At 41.9% G+C, this 22,897-nt stretch overlaps 1 protein-coding gene and 1 pseudogene across 6 annotated transcripts in view; one reads left to right on the top strand and one right to left on the bottom strand.

Annotated features, from left to right (window-relative positions):
• ZNF793 (zinc finger protein 793) overlaps positions 1-5,972 on the top strand; it is a 34,955-nt gene extending 28,983 nt beyond the window's left edge. For all 6 annotated transcript variants that reach the window (XM_058529143.1, XM_058529145.1, XM_058529141.1 and 3 more), the window contains one exon: positions 437-5,972. In XM_058529143.1, the coding sequence (XP_058385126.1) occupies positions 437-1,413 (977 nt within the window). In that variant the 3' untranslated portion in view covers positions 1,414-5,972. The remainder of the gene's footprint in view (positions 1-436) is intronic.
• An 8,529-nt stretch (positions 5,973-14,501) lies between these two features.
• On the bottom strand, positions 14,502-21,583 carry LOC131396766 (melanoma antigen preferentially expressed in tumors-like; annotated as a pseudogene).
• Positions 21,584-22,897: the final 1,314 nt, after the last annotated feature.

The raw sequence follows: 22,897 nt of genomic DNA, 5'->3' as shown, positions 1-22,897 counted from the left end.
TTGGCCACCTGGTTTTGTGAATAAAGTTTCATTGGAACACAGCCGCACCCTTATGCTTACATACTGTCTGTGTTCCCGCGATACAATGGGTGAGTTGAGTAATTATGACCAAGACCATATGGCCCACAAAGCCTAAAATATTTACTCTGGGCCTTGAAGAACATGTTTGCCAACCATTTCTCTATAATATCATCCCATCTTCCTCAAAATTATTTCTCTCTATAGTCTATGACATGATCCATTCCACTTGTGCCAGTGTTCTGCATCTTCTCTACTCATACAACACCCTTCCCTGCATTGGTGCCTTTAGATGGTTCATGATCTCTATTTATATACTGTGCACCCTTTAAATTCTTAGGGCATTTCTCCAGTAGTTTTATTCCAGGCCATAATAATAGAAAGATTCATATGGAAAGATTTGCTGTACTTTCTCCAGAAAACATCTGGCAAGTTAATGTCCAGAGGAAAAGACGGCAGGACATGCTTTTGAGGCAAGGTACATTCATCAGCAAGAAAAAACTGCCCAAGGAAAGAAGCCATGACTGTAATAAGTTTGGGAAAATATCACTCCAGAGCACTGATCTTCCTTCAATTCAAAACTCCAATAACTGGGACCCTTGTGGAAAGAGTGTGAACCATAACCTAGACTTGATTGATTTTAAGAGAAACTATTCAAAAAAGCAAGAAGAGTGCTATAGATATGGGAAATTGTTACAGCATACAAACCGTGATCGAAGACCTAATGGAGAAAGACTCTGGGAATGCAGTCACTGTGAGAAAGCTTTCAACCATAACCCAGCACAGTATAAACCAACAGTAACCAATTCTCTTGAGTACAAACGTAAGAGGGTTCCACCTACAGAGAAACCCCACATCTGTAGCGAGTGTGGGAAAGCCTTCTGCTACAGGTCTGAATTCATTAGGCATCAGAGAAGTCACACTGGGGAGAAGCCATATGGATGCCCTGACTGTGGGAAAGCCTTTTCACATAAGTCGACCCTCATTAAACACCAGAGAATTCACACTGGGATAAGACCCTTTGAATGTTTTTTTTGTGGGAAAGCCTTCACCCAGAAGTCACATCGCAGAGAGCATCAGCGAACACATACAGGAGAGAGACCCTTTGTGTGCAGTGAATGTGGGAAGTCATTTGGTGAGAAGTCATACCTCAATGTACATCTAAAAATACACACAGGAGAAAGACCCTATCGTTGCAGAGAATGTGGAAAATCCTTCAGCCAAAAGTCATGCCTCAATAAACATTGGAGAACTCATACAGGAGAAAAACCGTACGGATGCAATGAATGTGGCAAAGCTTTCTATCAGAAGCCAAACCTTAGTAGACATCAGAAAATTCATGCTCGGAAGAATGCCTATAGGAATGAAAACCTAATAATTGTGGGAAAGCCTTGAGCAAGATACCCTATTTGTGGCCGGCCCTGTGGCTTAGCGGTTAAGTGCGCGTGCTCCGCTGCTTGCGGCCTGGGTTCAGATCCCGGGCGCACACCAACGCACTGCTTCTCTGGCCATGCTGAGGCTGTGTCCCACATACATCAACTAGAAGGATGTGCAGCTATGACATACAACTATCATACTGGGGCTTTGGGGGGGAAAAAATAAAATAAATAAAATCTTTAAAAAAAAAAGAATTATTTAAAAAAAAAAAAGATACCCTATTTGATTATATGTGGAGGACTTCATCCTTAGGAGAAATCTCATTGATTTAATGAACTTGGACCAAGTGGTTTACCATAAGGGAAGTCATGCTCCAATTGTGATAGAAAATTTTATACCAAAGACTATAGAAAATACTTTATAAAACATAAACATGGTCACTCTGGCTTATGAAAGTTTAAAAACGTATTAAATGGAATGACAACAGAATACAAAAGAGAGAATTAGAAGGTGAAGAACGTAAAGAGACTTAGAGGTATGTTATGGTACGTTCCACAGTGAACCACATAAGTAGTTCTGTTTATATTTTGGAATTATAAATGTGAATTTAATATAAATTGTGAATATCAAGCATATATATCACATAATATGTAGAATGCCATTCACCAAACTTCCACTCTAAATATCACCATTGTCTTTTGGTGTCTTAACAATACAAAAAAACAATAAAAATAATAACATGGCCAACTATTTAAAAAAAAAGCTTTAACATACCAGCTACATTTTCTCCACGTTTTTGTAATACATGTAAATGGCTATGACATTTCTTATTGGGCCCTTTTCTGAATAATAAAGCAATGTGTTTTGTTTGTTTGTTTGTTTGTTTGTTTTTTGTGAGGAAGATCAGCCCTGACCTAACATCCATGCCAATCCTCCTCTTTTTGCTGAGGAAGACCAGCCCTGAGCTAACATCTATAATAAAGCAATGTTTTTTAATGGTCTTTTGTTAAGTTAGCCAAAAACTTTATTAAATGTTTTTAATGTTAAAAAGGCATTTATTTTGCCTTTATTTTAATATGTAAGATAATGTATAAATAAATAATATATTATTACATAAAATAATATTTAAATAATTAAATATTATTTAATAAGTATTATTCATTAAATAAATAATAAATTATTTATTTTTGCCTTTATTAATGTTGAAAAGGCAAAGCTAAGGAATAGTTTCACAACTCGATATTGGGGGAACATAATACTATAAACTTGATTACTCAGCACATTCATTATTTGACAGAAAGTAGTGTGGCCCTGGCATAGTGTGCACTATTCCCATTTTCTTAGTCTTGTTTAAAATGCCTTGCAGCAAATTAGTAGGAGAGACACTCTTTATATCAGTCTTATAATTCAGAATTATTTCATGCAGAGACCCATAAAGGAGAATTTATTATTTTTTTTTTTTTGCAAATTCATTCAGCAACATCCACTTTTCTTCCCTATAAATTTCCCTGTAAATGTCCTGGACACTAAATCCCAAGTTTTTTCATCATTCCAATCTTTGAAAAAAGTCCATTTCCTTGACCTGCCATGTCATCCATATAAGAAAACAAATGGCCACATTGTTCAAGATCTGCCTCCCTGTGAGAATCCCTACTCCAGAATGAAAAAGGAAACATGATCACAGATAAAGATGTGATTAAAAGAATAATAAAAGATAGTTCATGCAACTCTAGATCAACATATTTTTAAAACAGGAAATAGAAGCTTTACTAGCAAAATATGTTATGAAAATTGCAGTAAGAAGTAGAAAACGTGATAGACCAATTACCATTGAAGAATTTGGAAAAGTGATTAAAGATCTATGATTGAAAATGCTCCAGGCTCTGATGATTTCATGATTAGTTCTATCAAACTTTTAAAGAAGGAGTAATACCACTGTTAAATATTTCAGCCCATAGACTATGTTCCCCAATTTACTTTGTGAAATCAGAATAAATTTAACACCAAACCAAATAAAAGTAGTTGGAAAAAAGAAAACTCCAGATCAATCTTACTCTTGAGTCTAGAGAAACAAAAATTATAAGTAAAATAATAGCAAAGTTCAGCAGTATACCTAAAGAATGATATATTGTGATGACCAAGTAAGAGTTATTCCAAGAATGCAGAGCCAATGATAGGAAATATATCAATAAAATTAACAGCTTGAAAGAGAAGATGCTATCAATAGATGCTGACAAGGCATTTAATAGAATTTGCAAACATTTCTAATGTAATAAAATATAAATTAAATTGTAATAGATGGTAACCACTTAGAGTTTCTTTACCAAAACCCAATAGCAGATATTATGCTGAAGCCATTTTTTAAAAATCAAGAATTTAATAGTATTATTTTTACTAAATATTGTCTTAAAGGTTCCAGGGAAGACAATAAAAAAGAAAATTAATTGCTATAAATAATCGAAAAGAAAAGGTAAAACTGACCCTTTTTTCTGACGATATGATTATATACTAATATATGAAGAGACTCTAATAATTTTGATAATTTTCTAAGGAGGCAGGGTACAGAAATCAAGAGCTTTTCTCTGTAAACATCTAATAGTTTATATGCACTTCTCTTGGAATTCACTAAATGTCAGTGATTTTTTTTTTATGTGAAGTGATCTTAAATTCCATATGGAAAAATAAATGCCTGAGAATCTAGCCAAGAAAAGTATAAAAAGGAAATTTCATACCAGATGTCAGAATATACCATGAAGTCATTTTAATTAAATTAATATAATATTGGCAAAGGAACAGATAAATAAATCAATGGAACAGAATAAAAAATCCTGAACTAGACCTCAGTGTATATGAGCTTTTTCATGTATGGAAAAAGTGGAATTTCAAACCATAGGGGAAAAGAATAGTTTATTTAAAAAGAAATCTGGCACAGTTGGCTTTTTTTGTGTGTGAGGAAGATCAGCCCTGAGCTAACATCCATGCTAATCCTCCTCTTTTTTGCTGAGGAAGACTGGCCCTGGGCTAACATCTGTGCCCATCTTCCTCCACTTTATGTGGGGTGCCGCCACAGCATGGCCTGACAAGCGGTGCCTCGGTGCGCACCAGGGATCTGAACCCAGGCCGCCAGCAGCGGAGCGCGCGCACATAACCACTATGCCACAGGGCCGGCCCCACAGTTGGCTTTTAATCAGGAAGAAAGTAAAGTGGGACTAACAGCACAAAGCACATGAAAAAAAAAATCCCAGGTGGATCTGAGATTTAAATTGTTTAACTAACAATAAAATTCTTAAAACAAAATGAAAAGAGACTACACATACAATCTAGAGTTGGGGAGATTAACTTTACCAACACAGGACATTCAAACGCTATTAAAAAATAAATATTTGACTACATAAAAAGTACAATCTTCACATAGCAAAAGATGCCATCTGATAAATAAACAATAATTTGGGGGAAAATATTTGCAGACCCAATCAGAGAAAAAGTGCTCTTCACATTGACAGGAAAAAGATAACCCAAGAGCAAAACGTGGCGAAGAGTGTGAATAGACAGTTGTGAGAAGAGCAAATCCATGTGGCTGGTGGGCTTATCAAAGTGTTTAGCCTCAGTAGTTGTTGGGGAATGCAGATTAAACTTATAACGAGATAACAGTATGCAATCAAGCTGACAAAAAAGAGCAGGAATGCTTTTTGCTGTCAGAACAGAGGATGTTCTTATACACTGTTGGTGAAAACAAATCATTACAGCTCTTTTGAAAAGCAATCTGGCAACATCTGTTATAACTTAAAATACTCACGCCACTTTGGGGAATCTTCTCTTAGAAGTAAAACACGAAGGACAGATGAACATGGACATTTATTGTAAAATTGCTCCTAGTGGCAAAAGACACTAGAATCAAAATAAATGCCCATCAGTAGGGAAATTGGAAGAGGGAAGGAACTATAGTATGTCCATTCCGTAGAATGTTTATATAGCCATTAAGGTGGACAAATTCAACTATGCTAGTGGACTTGAATGGAATTCCACAGTGTTTTCTTGAGTGAAAAAAGCAAGGTAGAGAAGTGTGTAAAATATGTCCCTGATTTTGTAAATCAGTAACAAGATGCCTCTAAGTGTTTATATGAGTGATAACATGTATCCATATACGTTTGTGTACGATTTTATATGCATGGAGAAAAGTATAGAAGAGTATGCACTGGGTTGGGGGGAGGTGGGTGATGCAGGTGGGTTATGGGGGAGTCGGAAAGGGAAAATGAAAGCCAAAAAGAAAAAATATGTAAATGACTAAACCAAGTATGATATCCCAAATGTGTGATTAAGTAAAATTTGAGGGGGAAGCTAGAACTTGACTAATTTGTGGAGATGTTTGTGGTATATTGTCAAGTGAAAAGAACAAATTGCAGAATAACGTATATGAATCTATTTTTTTTTTTAATTTAAAATCCCTATATGTGTATATATGCATGTGTACGTTTATATGAACAAAGAGAAAGGTGTGAAAGGATGTACAACAAGGTGTCGATTAACATGGGTTACCTTGGTGGGGAAGGGAAATAAAAGTATTTGTTTAATTTATATATCTTTGTATTGTTTTACTTGCTACAACATACATTACTTTTGTAATTTGAAAAACAAAGGAGGAAAAACATTTCAAAATGCATGAAGCCTTGCAAATGTTTCTGTTTTCTGACAAGATGGCACCCTGGCCTGGTCCTCCCTTTCCTCCAGCTCTGTCCTTGGGATATCACCAGAGTGAAAAAAAAATGTGTACATCTAAAGAGCAAAAGGAAATACTTTGAGAAACCCTCCAAGCAGAGAGGGGCTTTTTGTTTTTAATGTTGAAATAATTTTTGATTTATAAAGTTGCAAAACATAGTTCCATATAGTCTTCACCCAGCTTCCCCTAATGTTAACATTTTATATAACTACAGTACAGTTATCAAAACCAGGAAATTATCATTGACACAATTCTAGTAATTAAACCATAGTCCTTCCCACTGATGTCCTTTGTCTAGTCCAAGATCCAGTCCAGATCCCACATTGCATTTACTTGTTCTTTCTCTTTAGTCTCCTCCAATCTGTGACAGTTCTTCAGTCTTTTCTTGTCTTTCATGACTTAGATACTTTTGAAGCATACTGGCCAGCTATTTTGCAGAATATCTCTCAATTTGGGTTTGATACAGTGTTTTCTCTGATTATATTGAGGTTATGCATTAATACTACAGAAGTGATGTATCCTCAGTGCATTATATCAGAGGGTACATGATGCTGATATGTCTTACTGGTCATGTCAACCTTGATCGCTTAGTTAAGTTGTTCACTGTCAGATTTCTCCACTCTAAAGCTACTATTCCTTTGTAGTCAATAAATATCTTGGCCAAGATACTGTGCAGAGAGTTTTTTAAAAAAATACATACTAGCAGGCCCTAAACCCAGAGATTCTGTTTGATTAGCTCTGGTAGAGGGTTCAAGCATCCCCAGTAGTTCTGATGGTCAGACAAGGGTGGACCTTTGATGTGGATCACACCCCTAATCCTTAGCCCTGAAACAAAGCATCCTCCTCACAGGAGAACAGACGGGCCAGTCCGGTGGCATAGTGGTTAAGGGCGCGCACTCTGCTGCTGGCACCCCGGGTTCAGATCCCGGGTGCGCACCGATGTACCGCTTGTCAAGCCATGCTGTGGCGGCATCCTGTATAAAGTGGAGGAAGATGGGCACAGATGTTAGACCAGGGCCAGTCTTCCTCAGCAAAAAGAGGAGGATTGGCAGATGTTAGCTCAGGCCTGATCTTCCTCACACAAAAAAAAAAAGAAAAAAAAAAACCGTAATGAGAAACACTGAATTATGACATTTATGAACATTTGTCTTTAGCTGTAGTAACCTAGGTGTGTTGTTATCTAGTGCTACCTAACAAATTATCACAAACCTAGTAACACATTTGTTATCTTACAGTTTCTGTGAGTCAGGAGTCCAGACATGGCTTAGTTGGGTCCTCTGGTTCAGGGTCTCACAACGCTGCAAGTCAAGGTGTTGGCCAGAACAGTAGTCTCACCCGATTCTCAACTAGAGAAGGATCTGCTTCCAAGATCACATGGTTGTTGACAATTCAGTTCATTATGAGCTGTTGGACTGAGGGCCTCTGTTTCTTGCTGGCTATAGACCAGAGGCTACCCTCAGTTCCTTGCCACATGGGCCTTTCCAAAGTCCAGCTCACATGTAGCACCTTGCTTCAAATAAGGGAAAGAGTCTGCTACCAATACAGAAGTTACACTCTTATGTAACATTATCATGGAAGTGACATCCTGTCACCTTTGCTGTATTCTCTTAGCTAGAAGCAAGTCACACAGGTCCCAGCCATGCCCAAGGAGAGGGAATTACACAAAATGAATCCCCCTTCCCAGACTACCAGGAGGCAGAGGTCACTGGGGGCCATCTTAGAGCCTGCTCCCTCACCAGGGAAACCGATTGGAAAGCAGGAAGGAGTAAAGATGGCACTGGTGTTGGAACAGAGATCTGAGTAAGCCGCAAATCTGTGTACAGATTCTGGATGTGCTTCCTGGGAGTTCTCCACTAAACAGGAGTAATACATTCATTTATCCACAAGTACATACTGAGCGCTTGCTGTGAACCAGGCACAGACTTAGGCATTGGGGATACCATAGCAAACAGAAAGGGGAACAGTGGAAATGAGCAAGAAATAAACAGGAAAGGTTATATAAAATAGGAGGGGAATGAAATTTTACATACAGTAGCCAGGAAAGGCCTCAAAGGTGACCTCTGCCTAAAGATCTGAAGGAAGTGAGGGATCTAATAATGCACCTGTCCACAAAAAAGTAGTCCAGGCAGAGGAAACAGCAAATGCAAAGATCCTAAGATAGGGAGTGTGCCTGGAATGTTGGAGACCAGCAAGGAAGGTGTATTATCTATTGCTGAATAACAAATTACCCCAAAACTTACTGGCCTAAAACAACAATAAACATTATCTCACATACAGTCTAGGGGTCAGGAAGGAAGCGCCATTGGAGACGCACTCCCCTTAACTGCAGCTTCTTGGCCCTTATTTGGCGCTTTCCAAATCTTTATTCACTCGGGACCTCTTTCCCCCCAGCAAACCAGAGCCCCAGTGCTTCTTGCTTATTGGAAAGTACCCCCCTTGCCACAGCCTCTCTGGTCTCCCCTACCCAGAAGCAGAATCTAGGCTGCCTGGCACCTCCTCCGTATGGTGGAGCCACTATGCCCTCCCGTCCATTAATAAAGGCCGGTTGCAGGGCGCCGCCATCTTGCTTATGAGCAACGCCACGTTGAGGAGGAGGAGATGCTGGCAGCTGAGTTGTTGCAGAAGCGGCAGCGCCAGGGCTGGGGTCCCCGCATAAAGGATGCGAGTAGGTCGGTGTCAATCGTCTGTCACACCTAGAACAGCCAAAAACTCTGGGCCAGAAAAAAATTGTTTGGGGAACTGTAGGAAACATCTTTGAAAATGGCCGCCTCCGGGGAGAAAGAGCTCAACGGCGCAGCTTCCAGCTTCACCGTCACAGACCCACCTAGCCGGCGTCCTGTGTGTGGGGGGCCGCCCGGCGGCCAGAGCCACACAGCCTTAGAGCTGCGGCCGGGCGCGCAGGGGCTCCGGAGGCTGCAGCTCAGGCCCGCGCAGCAGACGGCGGCTGTCGGTTCCAAGAAACCAGGCAACGCGTGGGCTTGGGAGGGTTGGGGCTCAGGGATTGGATGGATTGGGTCTGAGTGACTGAAAACAGGACTTGGGTGGCAGGAACCTGAGGTTTAGGAACTGGAAGGAAGGGAGTCGGTCTCTGGGACATAGTGATAAAGGGATCTAAGGAGTGCCGCCACGGATATTTGGTTTTCATTTATTCAGGAGTCCACGAAAGGCTTGGGATTGATATGGGTGTCCCAGTGGTAGAATTTGGAGACTGGGAGAGTGATAGGGGAGATAGGATGGGAGGACTCAGGGGATTGTCGTGACGAATCTCAGAAGTCAATGATGAGAGATACAAAGGGTTGGTGATTGACTTTTTTTAATGGTAGTAAAATACACATAAACATAAACTTCACCATTTTAAAGTATTCAGTTCAGTGGCGTTTAATGTAATCACAATGGTGTACAATCATCACCGCTAATTAGTTCCAGAAAATTTTCATCACCCAAAAGGAAACCATATACCCCTTACGCAGTCACTGCCCATTCCCTCTGTCCCCTCCCCCCCTAGCTCCTGGCACCCGCTAATCTGCTTTCTGTCTCTATGGATTTGCCTGTTCTGGAATTTTCATATAAATGAAATCATACAGTAGGTGGTTTCTTTCACTTACCTGGATGTTGTCCAGGTTAGTCCATATTGTATCATGTATCAGTACTTTCATTGCCTTTTACTGCCAAATACTATTCCATTGTATGGTTATAGCACATTTTATTTATCTATTTAGGTGGACATTTGGGTTGTTTACACCTTTTGGCTATTGTGAATAGTGCTGCTATGAACATTCTTGTACAGGTTCATTTTTTTTTTTTAATAATTTTATTTATTTATTTTTCCCCCAAAGCCCCAGTAGATAGTTGCATGTCATAGCTGCACATCCTTCTAGTTGCTGTATGTGGGACGCAGCCTCAGCATGGCCGGAGAAGCGGTGCGTCCGTGCGCGCCCGGGATCTGAACCCGGGTTGCCAGCAGCAGAGCGCACACACTTAACCGCTAAGCCATGCGGCCGACCCTACAGGTTCATTTTTGAACACCTGTTTTCAATTCTTCTGGATATAAATCTAGAAGTGAAATTGCTGGATCATATGGTAATTCAGTGATTAACTTATTGAAAGATGAATAAACTGTACTGCACAGCACCTATACCATTTTATATTCCCACCAGCAATGCACAAGTGTTCCGATTTCTCCACATCTCTGCCAACGCTTGTAATTTTCCTTTTTCTTTTCTTTGTAGCCATTCTAGTGGGTGTGAAGTGGTATCTCATTATGGGTTTGATTTACATTGCCCTAATGACTAATGAGTTGAGCATCTTTTCATGTGTTTATTGGCCATTTATATATATTCTTTGGAAAAATGTTTACTCAAGTCCTTTGCTCAGTTTTTAATTGGGTTGTCTGTCTTTTTTGTTGTTGTGAAGTGTTCTTTATATATTCTGGACATTACACCTTTATCAAGTATATAATTTGCAATTTTTTCCCCATGATTAGGTGACTTTTGAACACACTATTTTGATTTTTCACTTTGAGTGAGACACATTCTGGAGACAAAAAAAGAACTGTAAAAAAACTAGATTTTAAATCTAGTTTAAATTTAAATTTTACCTGGCAGGTTTATTGTTGTTAGTAGTGTGGGTGTAGCAATTACAAAACTATTTTGTGTGTATTGTATGATTGAATAAATGAACAAATATATTGATGTTGTCAGGAACAAGGGTTTACATTGTTAGAGAAGAGAATCAAATATGGTATGGGAGGAGAGGAGCCCTATAGCCTTGGATTGAAATTAGAGATATCAGTATGAATTCATAGTTTGGGGTTTTTTTTTTAAGTATATTCCCTGTGTTCATCAAGAAGTCTTGGAGGGGCTGGCCCTGTGGCATAGTGGTTAAGTGTGCGCGATCTGCTGTCGGTGGCCCGGGTTCAGATCCTGGGCGCGCACCGAGGCACCGCTTGTCAGGCCATGCTGTGGTGGCGTCCCATATAAAATGGAGAAAGATAGGCACAGATATTAGCCCAGGGCCAGTCTTCCTCAGCAAAAAGAGGAAGATTGGCATGGATGTTAGCTCAGGGCTGATCTTCCTCACAAAAAAGAAAAAAAAAAGTGTTGGAAAAAATGACATCCCAGTACAACTGAGCACTCAGCACCCAGATCTTAGGGTCTAATATCATTCCCTCCACTAATGGAAACCAGGACTCCTTTGAGAAATGGCTGATTCCAAAACTGTGACAGGGAAGGTGCAAGATTAGTTTAGACTAATTGTACCAGAAAAAAAGGAAGCTCTCAAAGAATGATGGGGACATGTCAAAAGAACACAGGAGCTGGCTTAAAGAGCCTCCCACTGGTCCAATTAGGTAGTTTTAGCAACAAAATGAATAATGACAATGACAATGAATGAGTTCATACTAATAAAAGTAAATAAGTAGATAGATATAAGGGGAAAGGGAAATCTTTTCTTTATAATAGAATGTCAATAATTGTTGAAGGAATGATAGAGTTTGAAAAAAAAATCACTATTTTGCAATCACCGTATCTCCAGCATCTAGAACAATGCCTGGCACATCACTCTGTGGACATTCAATATCTATTACATGAGCCTCACTGTGCAGATATTTTAATAGGGAAAGCAGGATATGAAGAGAAGATACCTCTCGACAGTTTACACTGATAGTTCCTTAATTTTTTAAAGGAAATGTTTTATTGAAGTTATGACTTTAATTCAGAGAAGTGCACAAATCATGAGTGTACAGCTTGTTGAGTTTTCACAAAGTGAATATACATGTATACCCAGTTCCACATCAAAAAATAGAATATTACCAACGTCGCAGAAGCCTCCTCCTCTCTCACTCCCAGTCTTCCCTTCCATGGTATCTACTCACCTGATCTGTAACATAATAGATTAGTTTTGCCTGTTTAGGTGCTTTACATAAAAAATTCTATATTTTTTTGTGTATGGCTTCTTTTGCTCCATATTATCCTTGTGTGATTCATCCATGATGTGTAACAATAGTCTGTTCATTCTAATTGCTGTATGGTATTCCATTGTGTGAATATATTACAATTTATTCGTGCGTTTCATTGTTGATAAACATTTCAGTTGTTTCCAGTTCTTGACTATTATGAATTGTCCTGCTATGAAATGCTAGTTCTTGTCTTTAGGTCACCATATGCTTCTCACAGCTCCATAAAAAATAAAACTTATCTTAAAAAAGGCTTCTCACTCAAGCTGTTAATCTGCAGAAGCTGAACTATGCAAGAGATGGAAACAAGCTTGGTAATAATAAAGAAAAAGAGCCAATGTGTCTGAAACTTTATAAAGGTGGAGAGAGTGGAGGAAGATGATTCTGGAACTGACCAAAATGTCATCTGCTTGCACTGAAACAAAGGAATATTTATTAGGCTGATATAAAGAAAGTTAAAATAAAAAAGAGGGGGCTGGCCCTGTGGCGTAGTGGTTAAGTTCATGCGCTCTGCTGCAGCGGCCCAGGGTTCGCAGGTTCGAATCCTGGGCGAGTACCTAGGCACCACTTGTCAAGCCATGCTATGGCGGCATCCCATATAAAGTAGAGGAAGATGGGCATGGATGTTAGCCCAGGGCCAATCTTCCTCAGCAAAAAGAAGGGGATTGGCGGCATAAGGTAGCTCGGGGCTAATCTTCCTCACAAAAAAATAAATAAAAAAATAAAAAAGATAAAAACAAAGGAATTAAAATTTCTACACAAAGAAAATGCAGGGCTTGTTATTTTCTACTTTCACACCATCTCCAAAGGTTTGTTATGTGGATTATCATAATAAATCACTTAGAACAATGCTTAGCAGATAAAAAGACCTCACTAAATTTTTGCTATAATTACAGGTATCACATAAGAATTTACTTTCCAAACTAGGATACTTTTGAGAGTGAAAGTTCTCTTAAGCAATTATTTTGGGATGACATGAGTTAAATCTGACTATCCCAGGGAATCAGGATATGTGCTCACTGTTGCTATTATCATGTTGATATCACTATTATATGCATAAAGACATCGAACTAAAGTACAGGGGCCGACCCTGTGGCGTAGCAGTTAAGTGCTGGCACTCTGCTGCTGGCAGCCGGGGTTGGATCCTAGGCGCACACCAACACAATGCTTGTCAGGCCATGCTGTGGCGGCGTCCCAAATAAAGTGGAGGAAGATGGGGGCCGGCCCCGTGGCTTATTGGTTAAGTGCTCGCGCTCCGCTGCTGGCAGCCCGGGTTCGGATCCCGGGCGCGCACCGACGCACCGCTTCTCCGGCCATGCTGAGGCCATGTCCCACATACAGCAACTAGAGGGATGTGCAGCTATGACATACAACTATCTACTGGGGCTTTGGGGGGAAAATTAATTAATTAATTAAAGTGGAGGAAGATGGGCTCGGATGTTAGCCCAGGGCCAGTCTTCCTCAGTAAAAAGAGGAGGCTTGGCATGGATGTTAGCTCAGGGCTGATCTTCCTCACAAAAAAAAAAAAAAAAAAAGAACTATAGTACATTCTAAAGCTTGTCAGACTAAAACCCCACTTCTTTGAATTATTTACCTCACCTTAAAAATAGACTAAAAATAACAAAACACTAGGGAGAGAAATTAAAGAAATAAATGGAGACGTAGCTTGTTCATAAAGCAGAAGACTTGATATTATTAAGATGTTCATTCTTGCCAAATTGACCTACAGAGTCAATGCAATCTCAGTGAAAATCCCAGCAACACTTTTTGTAGATGTTGACAAACAATTTCTAAAATTCATAAAGAAATGCACAAGACCTAGAATAGCCAAAACAATGTTGCACAAGAATGTGACTGGCTGAGCTGGGGTTGGGGACAGCTCTGGCAGGGTGGGGATCAGGGGGAAGGACAATTGGTGGACAAGACATGTATTCAAGGCTATTTATAGGGTGACCAACTGCCCTGATTTTTCCAGGACTAACCCAATTTTAGCACTGAAGGTCCTGCATCCTGGGAAACCCCTCCACAGGAGGTGCAAAGTCCCAGTTTTTGACAATGGGTGCCAAAGGCGGTGGGTAAAGTACAAAACTGACGTGACAGTCCCCAAAAAAGTTTTTAGTGTTGAATGGGTACAGCATATATTTTCTGCCTTCCATATGACTGTCCCTGACTGCTGATGTTGACAACCATGACTGGTGGTTCACCAGAACGAATCATCCGTTAACGTGTCAGAGTAATGTAACTGAAGTGTGTTGTAATCAGGAACCTTAACAGTCCATCTTTGACTGTGCCTGTGGATTCACTCTTGTGCTTGGTATTAAGTGGTGCTAGTTTAACTTTTGACTTTGTGAATATTGTGACAATATTTTCCAAGAGTTTAGATAATGAAAAGGAGAACCATTACAGTACCAGCACCAGCATGACTCAGACCAAAAAGAAGGCAAAATGACTGTCATTTTAATGACAGGTGGAAGGACGCATACAAATGGATTAGGGTGGTAAATAATCAAAACAGAGAATACTGAACAATGTGGAGAAAAGAATTCGGGATTGAGTATGGTGGAGAAGGGGATGTGAGAGCACATATGGAGACTGAATCCCACAAGTCTGGGATGAGACAGGCAATTACTCCCAACTTAATCAGAAGTCTTTCAACTCCCCCAAGGATACCAATGACAATAGTGGTGAATTTAGCTTGGACATAGCAAACATGGGAAAGAACACACTTATCGTCATTTCTTGGATTGCTCTGTGAAACAGTATAGTTAATTTTCCTGACTCAGCGCTTGCAACTAAAATATCCTGTGGGCAGGCAAAAGGGGATATTTTGATGAGATCTGTTGGCCCCTTACAGTGTGAAGCCAGTTCTGTCAGCTCTTGCCAGCCCTCATGATCAGCCTCCTACAGTTTATCAAGTGATAATCCCCTAGTTCTCAGGTACTTTGGTTTGAAAAATGGAGTTTCAAATCATCTTGATTTCTATGAAGATTTTCAGGAAACCACAAAAAAATAAATAAAAGATTGTTGATATCTTGTTCAAATACAAAGTAGATTTTGTTTCTTTATCTGCATATTTGGCAGTCAATGCAAACGTAACTTTGGTAAATTCCAGTCAGTCCCTAAACTTACCAAGAAAATTAAATTTCTACCCAATCAATGTTCTGCACATCTTGTATACAATACTGGAAAAGGGGGGTGTGATTTGCTTACCTATAATAGTGAGGCTTTCATAATGAGTTTTTGGTCACTTTTTGATTTCTTCAAAACATACAAAAGCCCCTAATGATTTTGAACTTTCTAGAAATGGACAGAGATGGCCTCCTTAGACATGTGCCTACAATATGGCTATCGTTGCTAGCCATAGAAAAGATGTTAAAATGTTGTCTTACCATAAAATCATATTTTCAAAGTGTAGAGCAAGCATGTCCTTCTCTAATTTGAGCGCCGAAGATGAGAATGGAGAAAATGATTGTAGTAAAACAAAATTAATATGCTATTTCTCCATTGTTTAATGATCTGGTTAAATGGAACTTGCTCAATTTCTTGACTAAAACTATCACTTACTTGGTATCCAACTTCAATTTCATTAAGTTCAAATTACCTGTGCTTTAAAACCATTTTCCCTGAGAAACAGAAGTTAACTTATGACAGTCAAACATCAAAGTACTTAAAAATTATGGCCATTTTAGACAGGGATACTGTATGCATTTAGAGATGCAAAGGACCCCACAACAGCTGCTCTACTAAACTAAGTCAATTAGGTACAAAGTGGATGGGCATTTTTAGAGAGCTGGAAACAAATTCCTACAAGTCTAAAAACCTGTTGCTAGTAGGTAAAATCCTAAGTATACCACACCCAAATGCTTTTGTTGAGAAGATATTTAGCTTGATGTCATCACATTGGGCTAACACCAGGAATTAGTATGTGCGCTTGTCAAGAGCAGAGCTCCAAGTCAGTGAATTTTGCTTATATTCACTTTTACCACTATATACAGAAAAGAAGGATGTCTTAAAGGCTTCAGGCAGTTCAGAAAAATATTGGCAAAGGAAATAAATAAAAATATCCCCACTGTATCATGAGATAGAAACATGTCATTACTATTTTTTATTAAACACAGGTAGTATCTGTCTAATTAGTCCTGTTGCATTCACATTCTCCTTTACAGAAGTCTTAAGAACAAACATTAATATAGCCTGCAAAATTTGAATATCCAATGTAGAGTTTAAGGAGTTAAAAAAAAAAGTTGATGTATCAGAGGATAAAAAGAAAATATTGTATTTTTTCTTGCATAAAGTATGTTTAATTTGTCCTAATACCACTAATTATCAGTTAACTAGTTCTATTGATTTATTTATTTTATAATTTTATTTATTTTCCCCCAAAGCCCCAGTAGATAGTTGTATGTCATAGCTGCACATCCTTCTGGTTGCTGTATGTGGGACGCGACCTCAGCATGGCCAGAGAAGCGGTGCGTTGGTGCGCGCCTGGGATCCGAACCAGGGCCGCCAGCAGCGGAGCACGCGCACTTAACTGCTAAGCCACGGGGCCAGCCCTATCGTTTTATTTAAATAGCATTTATGTAACAGAAAAGTAATGTAAGGTTCTGATATAATTTGTTATACAGCAACAGTAACTGGAACACATGCAAAGCTTTGTCTTCTTCCCTTGTCCAGATCACAGCAGGGTTTGCCCCTGCACCCCTCTACCCTCTCTCTCCATCCCTTTATGCCTTTGTCTTTCCGTAAGAGCACTCACCAGTGTCTGAAAGCTTAATGTTGATTGTCTCTCTCTGGAACTAGAACATATGCTATTAGGACCTGTCTGTGCTGTGTGCCCCACTTCTAGGAGAGGGTCCAGTGCTCAGGAGGAACTCAATCAGTATTTCTTGACTGAATTAAGTGAGGTGATGTGCACAAGGCCATGTTCTGAGCTGTTGGAGAAGCCAAGAGGTGATTAACAAACTCTAGACCTTTTTCTTGATATAGATGTCCTGAATCATGCATTTATTTTGTACCCAGAGGTGCTGGGGTTTAGTTGTAAAGGGTAGAGTCAAATGAAATATAGTTGCGGTTTAAAGAGAGAACTACTTACGAGCTCCAGGATCCCAGGGCAGGCTGCTAAACTGCATTTAATGGGGACAATAGATGCCTCCAGAATTGGAGCCCAAGGATGTAAGATGGAAGCAACAAGTTGTCTTGTTACTGATGTGCTCTTCACGGGCTTAGATTTCTGGTCCTAGGTTGGAAAGCTGAAGCTATTTTTCTAGACAGCCAAGTGCTTCATGATTGTGAACCCACTGAACTGTGTGTGGGAAATCCCTTTGAGAATTTAATGTCCATGAAGTGGACACTGGTTGATTGTTACAAGAGCTGGCTCTATGGTCCTGCTGGACAACATGAGGTACCAGGCTCCATCATTCACCACTTCAGCCACAGTGACCTTTCTTCTTTTCCCTGAACACCCCAGCCACATCCTTCCTCTGGATCTTTGCATTTGCTGTTCCTTCTTCCTGGATGCCTGTCACCAAGAGTGTCCCATGGTTGCCTTCTCATCATTCAGATCTCAACTCATGTGAACTCCTTCGGGAGACCTCCGCAACCATCTTACTAAGGACCCTGAACTCCCACCCACACCCACTCTAACACTGTTTTAAGGTTTACAGAGACTTGTGGCTGCCTAAAACCACCTTGTTTATTTCTTAGCTTATTTGATTATTCGGCTATTCTAGACTACTCAAATGCCCATGGGAGACCATGTGTATCTTGTTCATCACTGAACCTCCAGCATGGAGAACAGAGCCCTGCACACATCTGTTGCTCAATAATACACGTGTGCCTGATGTTCTACCCCATACACAGCTCCTCGCCCTTGGTTTTCTCACCCAACAAGAGACATTCACCCCCACTTTACATACATATGGATAAATTCACAATTCAAGAGGCTAAATACCTTGTCCGATTTCATACTGCCAAGAAAAGTAGTGGATTTCTGCAAACAGAGAGACGGGAAATGGGGCTTATAATCAGAGGGACCAAGTAGACTGGAAGTCCCCTGAGAGAAGAAATAGATCTTATTTGCCATTTTATCTGCAGCTGCTAGAACAGTGCTTGGCCCTCACCCTGTCAATAATAACTACTGAGTGAAGAAGTGAGCTAAGGGATTGTGAGATCTGAGTTGCGGAAGCAGGATGACCTGAAAAAGGCACTAGTAGATGGCTTAGATTGATTGGCAGCCCCAGCACCATAAAGTGGGTAGGGTAAAGGTCCACTCCAAGTTCTCCCGCCCCAAGGCCCGCAGCCTCTCCCGTACCATGGTTTTTACACAGATAAACTGCTGTGGTTGGAGACAATACAACGCCGTGCTCTGCACATATTTATAGCACTCAACAGGTAAGGGGCAGACCAGGAGCTTCAGCTCTGACAGCCCTGCCACAAGCTGGATCAGGTGCGTGAGGCTGGACTTCCAGATGCAGTTGCCACAGAGGCTGAGGCTGTGGAGGTGGAAGCAGCAACTTAAGGCTGGCAGGATGGCCAGGAGGTGGATGTCCCTCATGTTGCAGTTCTTCAGGAGCAGTTCCTGCAGGGTGCCCGAGGTCCCCCTGAGAAGAGCCCCTAACACCCCTGAAGCTATGTGGGCAAGGTCGTTGTTACTCAAATCTAACTTTTTCAGATGTGAGGCCAGAGGGCTCCGCGACAGAGAGCACAGATCTGTGTTGAGAAGAACACAGGAGGGTAGCTCCAAGGTCTCCAGGGAACCAGGCAGGTAGCTGAGGAGAGATGTCGGCACACAGTTACTCCCAGGGAGCAGGGCTGGGGCAAGAATCTTCTCAGACATTCTGGCCCAAAAGACCTAAGGTGCCCATAACCTAGACTGGGCCCCAATTCCATCGTGTGTAAAGACCTGCTCCAAGATTAGGTGACTATGTCGTGGGACCAGCGCAAACCCTGATGTGTGACAATGGTCACTGACAACCTTTTTAGGCCTCAGTGTTCAAGTCTGTAGGATGGACATCTTACAACTGAACCCTTAACTCTTTTGGGGATGTAGAGGTACTTGTTTTCAAAGAGCTCAGCACATAAAATGAACAGAGTAAATAGTAAGATAGTAGCCATAACTATTGAGTAGCAGTTTAGGGGCTGCTGCAAACCTAGCTTCCATTCCCTCAGTCACCAGAGCCAAGAAACTAAATTTCCAAGAGTTTCGTGGAGATATTCATAAGGGGGGGTCAAACATGACCACTATCTATGTTTTACCATTACTGCTCCATCTTCTAAAGAAGCACAGCTCTGCCCCCAAGTACATGGGACTTGTTTCTTTTCTGGTCACCTCATGCCTTGCTCAGTACTGGGCACACAGTGGGTACCCAAGAATTATCTGCTGAATGAATTAGTGAATAAAGGTGATGTTCCCACAGAGGTGGTATAGCCCAGTGGTAAAAAGAACAGACTTCCTGGGTTCACATCGTCACTCTGCCTCTTACTAGCCATGTAACCTCCCTGGGTCTTGGTCTCCCCATCTATAACATGGGTATAATAGAATAGGATTGCTGTGAGTACAGGGCCTAGTAAATGTTGAGTGCTGTATGTGTGAGCTATTTCTCGCCCAGATATAACGTGCCCTCTCTGAAAGTTACCACTCATCAGGGATGGCCTAAGCCTCTCTCAACTGGCTGGGATGTGCATCCAGTGTCCTCACTCAGTCCTTTGCCCAGTCCTGACTTGGAGACCATCATTAAGGAATGGGGAGAAACGTCCCCTGTGCTCAGCGGAAAAGGTGGTGCAGGTGGCCTGAAATGTCTTCAGAGGACAGGTGGAGCATCCGGAGGCATCCCAGCTTGCTCAGGTGGGAGAGGAAAGAAATGAAAGCCTCGGAGGGCAGCTGGCTCTCAGCAGACGAGGTCCCGAAGATGGGATGAGACAACGTAAGACTGCACAGGTTTTTCATTTGCTCCACTTGGCTGGCAAATTTGCTCCCACCTGAGAGCAACCCAAAGCAACCAGACAGCTCCAGCTCTTGAATAAATTCCAGCTGCAGCAGGTTCAGGATCTCCACAATCCGGAGGACCGGCATGTCCTTGACGTGCAACTTCCTACAAAATAGACGCAGGGGCCGGTAGCTCTGCTTCACCTTCCTCAAGACGCCGGAAAAGAATTCCCTCCCGTGGAAGGTGCCCAAGGAGAGGTTTATATACAAATCCACAGGTTGCCAGGCCTTCCAAGGCTGCTTCCAGCTTCTCCTTTGCCTAGGTTTGGTCTCAGGTAGGGTCACCTCTGGTTCCATCCATGTGGCAAATGAGGACAAGGACCTAGCTGCATCCTTGGAGCTGTCATTAGACTGTATTAGCTCAAAGTATGGTCTGAAATCTACCACCTTTAGATTTGACTTCCTGAGGAAAGATAAGGAAACAACCAGCTGAGGCCAACACTGGACCTTCCATCCCCATTACAAGCCCTGCCTTTCCACAACTGCTCTCTCTCCCCAACTTGCTCTCCTCCATCCCTTCCTCCCTCTGGAACTTTCTGAAGTGCTGCACCCACAGGAGTGGCTGAAACACTCCTCTTCAAACACCACAGCTATGCCACTGTCCTCAACGCCTTTCTTAGGGGACTTCACAAAGTTTACTTGTAGTAGATGCTGTTGGTGTCCTGCCCAGTGTGCCTTCACTAGTCAGTACACCCACCAATGTTGTCTGCCAATGACTCAGAGTTGCCCCCTTCTTTGGAAAATTATCCTCAGCCAAACAGGAGACACCTGGCCAGAGAGGCTATGCATCGTGCTTCCCAGGGTGAGGTAGTATAGCTTGACTAATGGCTGATTGACATGGTGAGTAGGGTACAAAGGCTGGCCCCTCTCCTAGTGTGAAAACTACCTCTGTGGTGCAGTTCACACTCCAGAGCCCCCTGTGGGATCAGGCTGAAGTTAGTCTTTAGCAGAAACCACATGCTTGCTTAGCTCCTCCCTCTGCCCTATCTTATACACTGTCCCCCTTCCCCAAAGAGTACTTCCCCATCTCAGTCTCTGCTTCTAGGAAACCTGGCCCAACACATTCCATTTGCTCCATCAGCAGCCATTAGATCATCATTTTGTTCCCGTGCACATTCCCTTCACTGGAGTGCTCCCTCCTCTCTATCTCTATCTATCTCTCTCTCTCTCTCTCTCTCTCTCTCTCTCTCTCTCTCTCTGACTTCTCCATGTCCCCCACAAGGGCTCCAACCCTCCCTTACCTGCTCGGGACACCACGTGCAGGCCGGGCATCCAGGCCGTCTAGTACAGCCCAGAGGCTGTCCTGACAAGATGCCGGGTCCACCAGGAGAGGGGCCAGGCAGAGCTGGGGGAAGGGCCAGGCCTGCACTAAGGCTCTGAGGACCTTTCTTTGCTTCCCTCTGAAGGCCACTGTGAGGACAAGGGGGAAGAGGTCGACGGGGAGCTCATTCAGGGCCTGCACGGCAGAGGCTTCATCTCTCAGCAGGCTCTGGATAGCCAGCTCCAAGAGTTGGGGTGGAGTTCACCTGCTCATCTCCTTGAGCTTGCTGCAGGGTAAAGTGGAAACACTGAGGGCCTGTCCCAGGGTTTCTCTGGCTCTCCCAAACCTGGATCTCCCTTGTGGTTCAAGGTCCTAGCAAGGGCGCCAGGGACCTTACCAACCCCGGGCCCTGCTAGCATCAGCTCCAGAGACGGGCCCTCACATTACTCTCTGGCCAGTCACAGGCCACAAGCAGCCGGGAAAGGCAGGCCTCAGCATGGCAGCAGGGAACTGCGGGCACCAATTTTACTTATAAGTCTATCTATTTATTTATTTATTTTTCCCCCAAAGCCCCAGCAGATAGTTGTATGTCATAGCTGCACATCCTTCTAGTTGCTGTATGTGGGACGCGGCCTCAGCATGGCCGGAGAAGCGGTGCGTCAGTGCGCGCCCGGGATCCGAACCCCCGCCGCCAGCAGTGGAGCACGCGCACTTAACCCCTAAGCCACGGGGCTGGCCCATAAGTCTATCTAATAAAGCATCTTTTGAAAGAGATAAAGCCGTAGGGGCACTAAAGGCAGCTTGTACCTGAGCCAATGGTTAAATATTCCAAGGATTTTGAGAGGCAGTTGATAAACTATTAGTAGCTTGAAATCAACCATGACGTAGGTTGCAAAAGCTAAAAATGAGAACTCCCCCAAGCCAGTTTCCCAGAACAGGTGTTTAAGCTGCCTTTTTTAAAAACAACACCGAGAGGGGCCGGCCCCGCGGCGCAGCGGTTAAGTGCGCGCGCTACACTGCAGAGGCCTGGGGTTCCGATCCCACGCGCACACCAACGCACCGCTTATCAAGCCATGCTGTGGCGGCGTCCGTATAAAGCAGAGGAAGATGGGCACGGATGTTAGCCACGGGCCAATCTTCCTCAGCAAAAAGGAGGAGGATTGGCATCGGATGTTAGCTCAGGGCTGATCTTCCTCACAAAAAATAAATAAATAAATAAAATAAAAACTCCTGGAAATTAGAAATATTCACCCATAATCTTGCCTTTAGCCACTTGATACTTACTGGCATTTTGGGGGGTTGAACTGTGAAATATGAAATACAAACAGTACTTAAAATATAAATGTACATTTTTAATGACAAACTAAAAAGCAAACATGCATGTAGCTACCACCCCATCATTTTTAATTCACCTGCAAAATTGTAATCATACACAACTAACATTTTGTCGGTAGTTTTATCATTCTGTTTAGTCTTTATTATTATCACTATCATAACTACATTATTATTTTTGTGTGTGTGTGTGAGGAAGATCAGCCTTGAGCTAACATCCATGCTAATCCTCCTGTTTTTTTTTTGCTGAGGAAG

Source organism: Diceros bicornis, chromosome 34 (assembly GCF_020826845.1).
Source record: "Diceros bicornis minor isolate mBicDic1 chromosome 34, mDicBic1.mat.cur, whole genome shotgun sequence".
Taxonomy (NCBI): Eukaryota; Metazoa; Chordata; class Mammalia; order Perissodactyla; family Rhinocerotidae; genus Diceros; species Diceros bicornis.
Note: the sequence above shows the minus strand (reverse complement) of the source record. Positions and strands in the feature narration are given on the sequence as shown.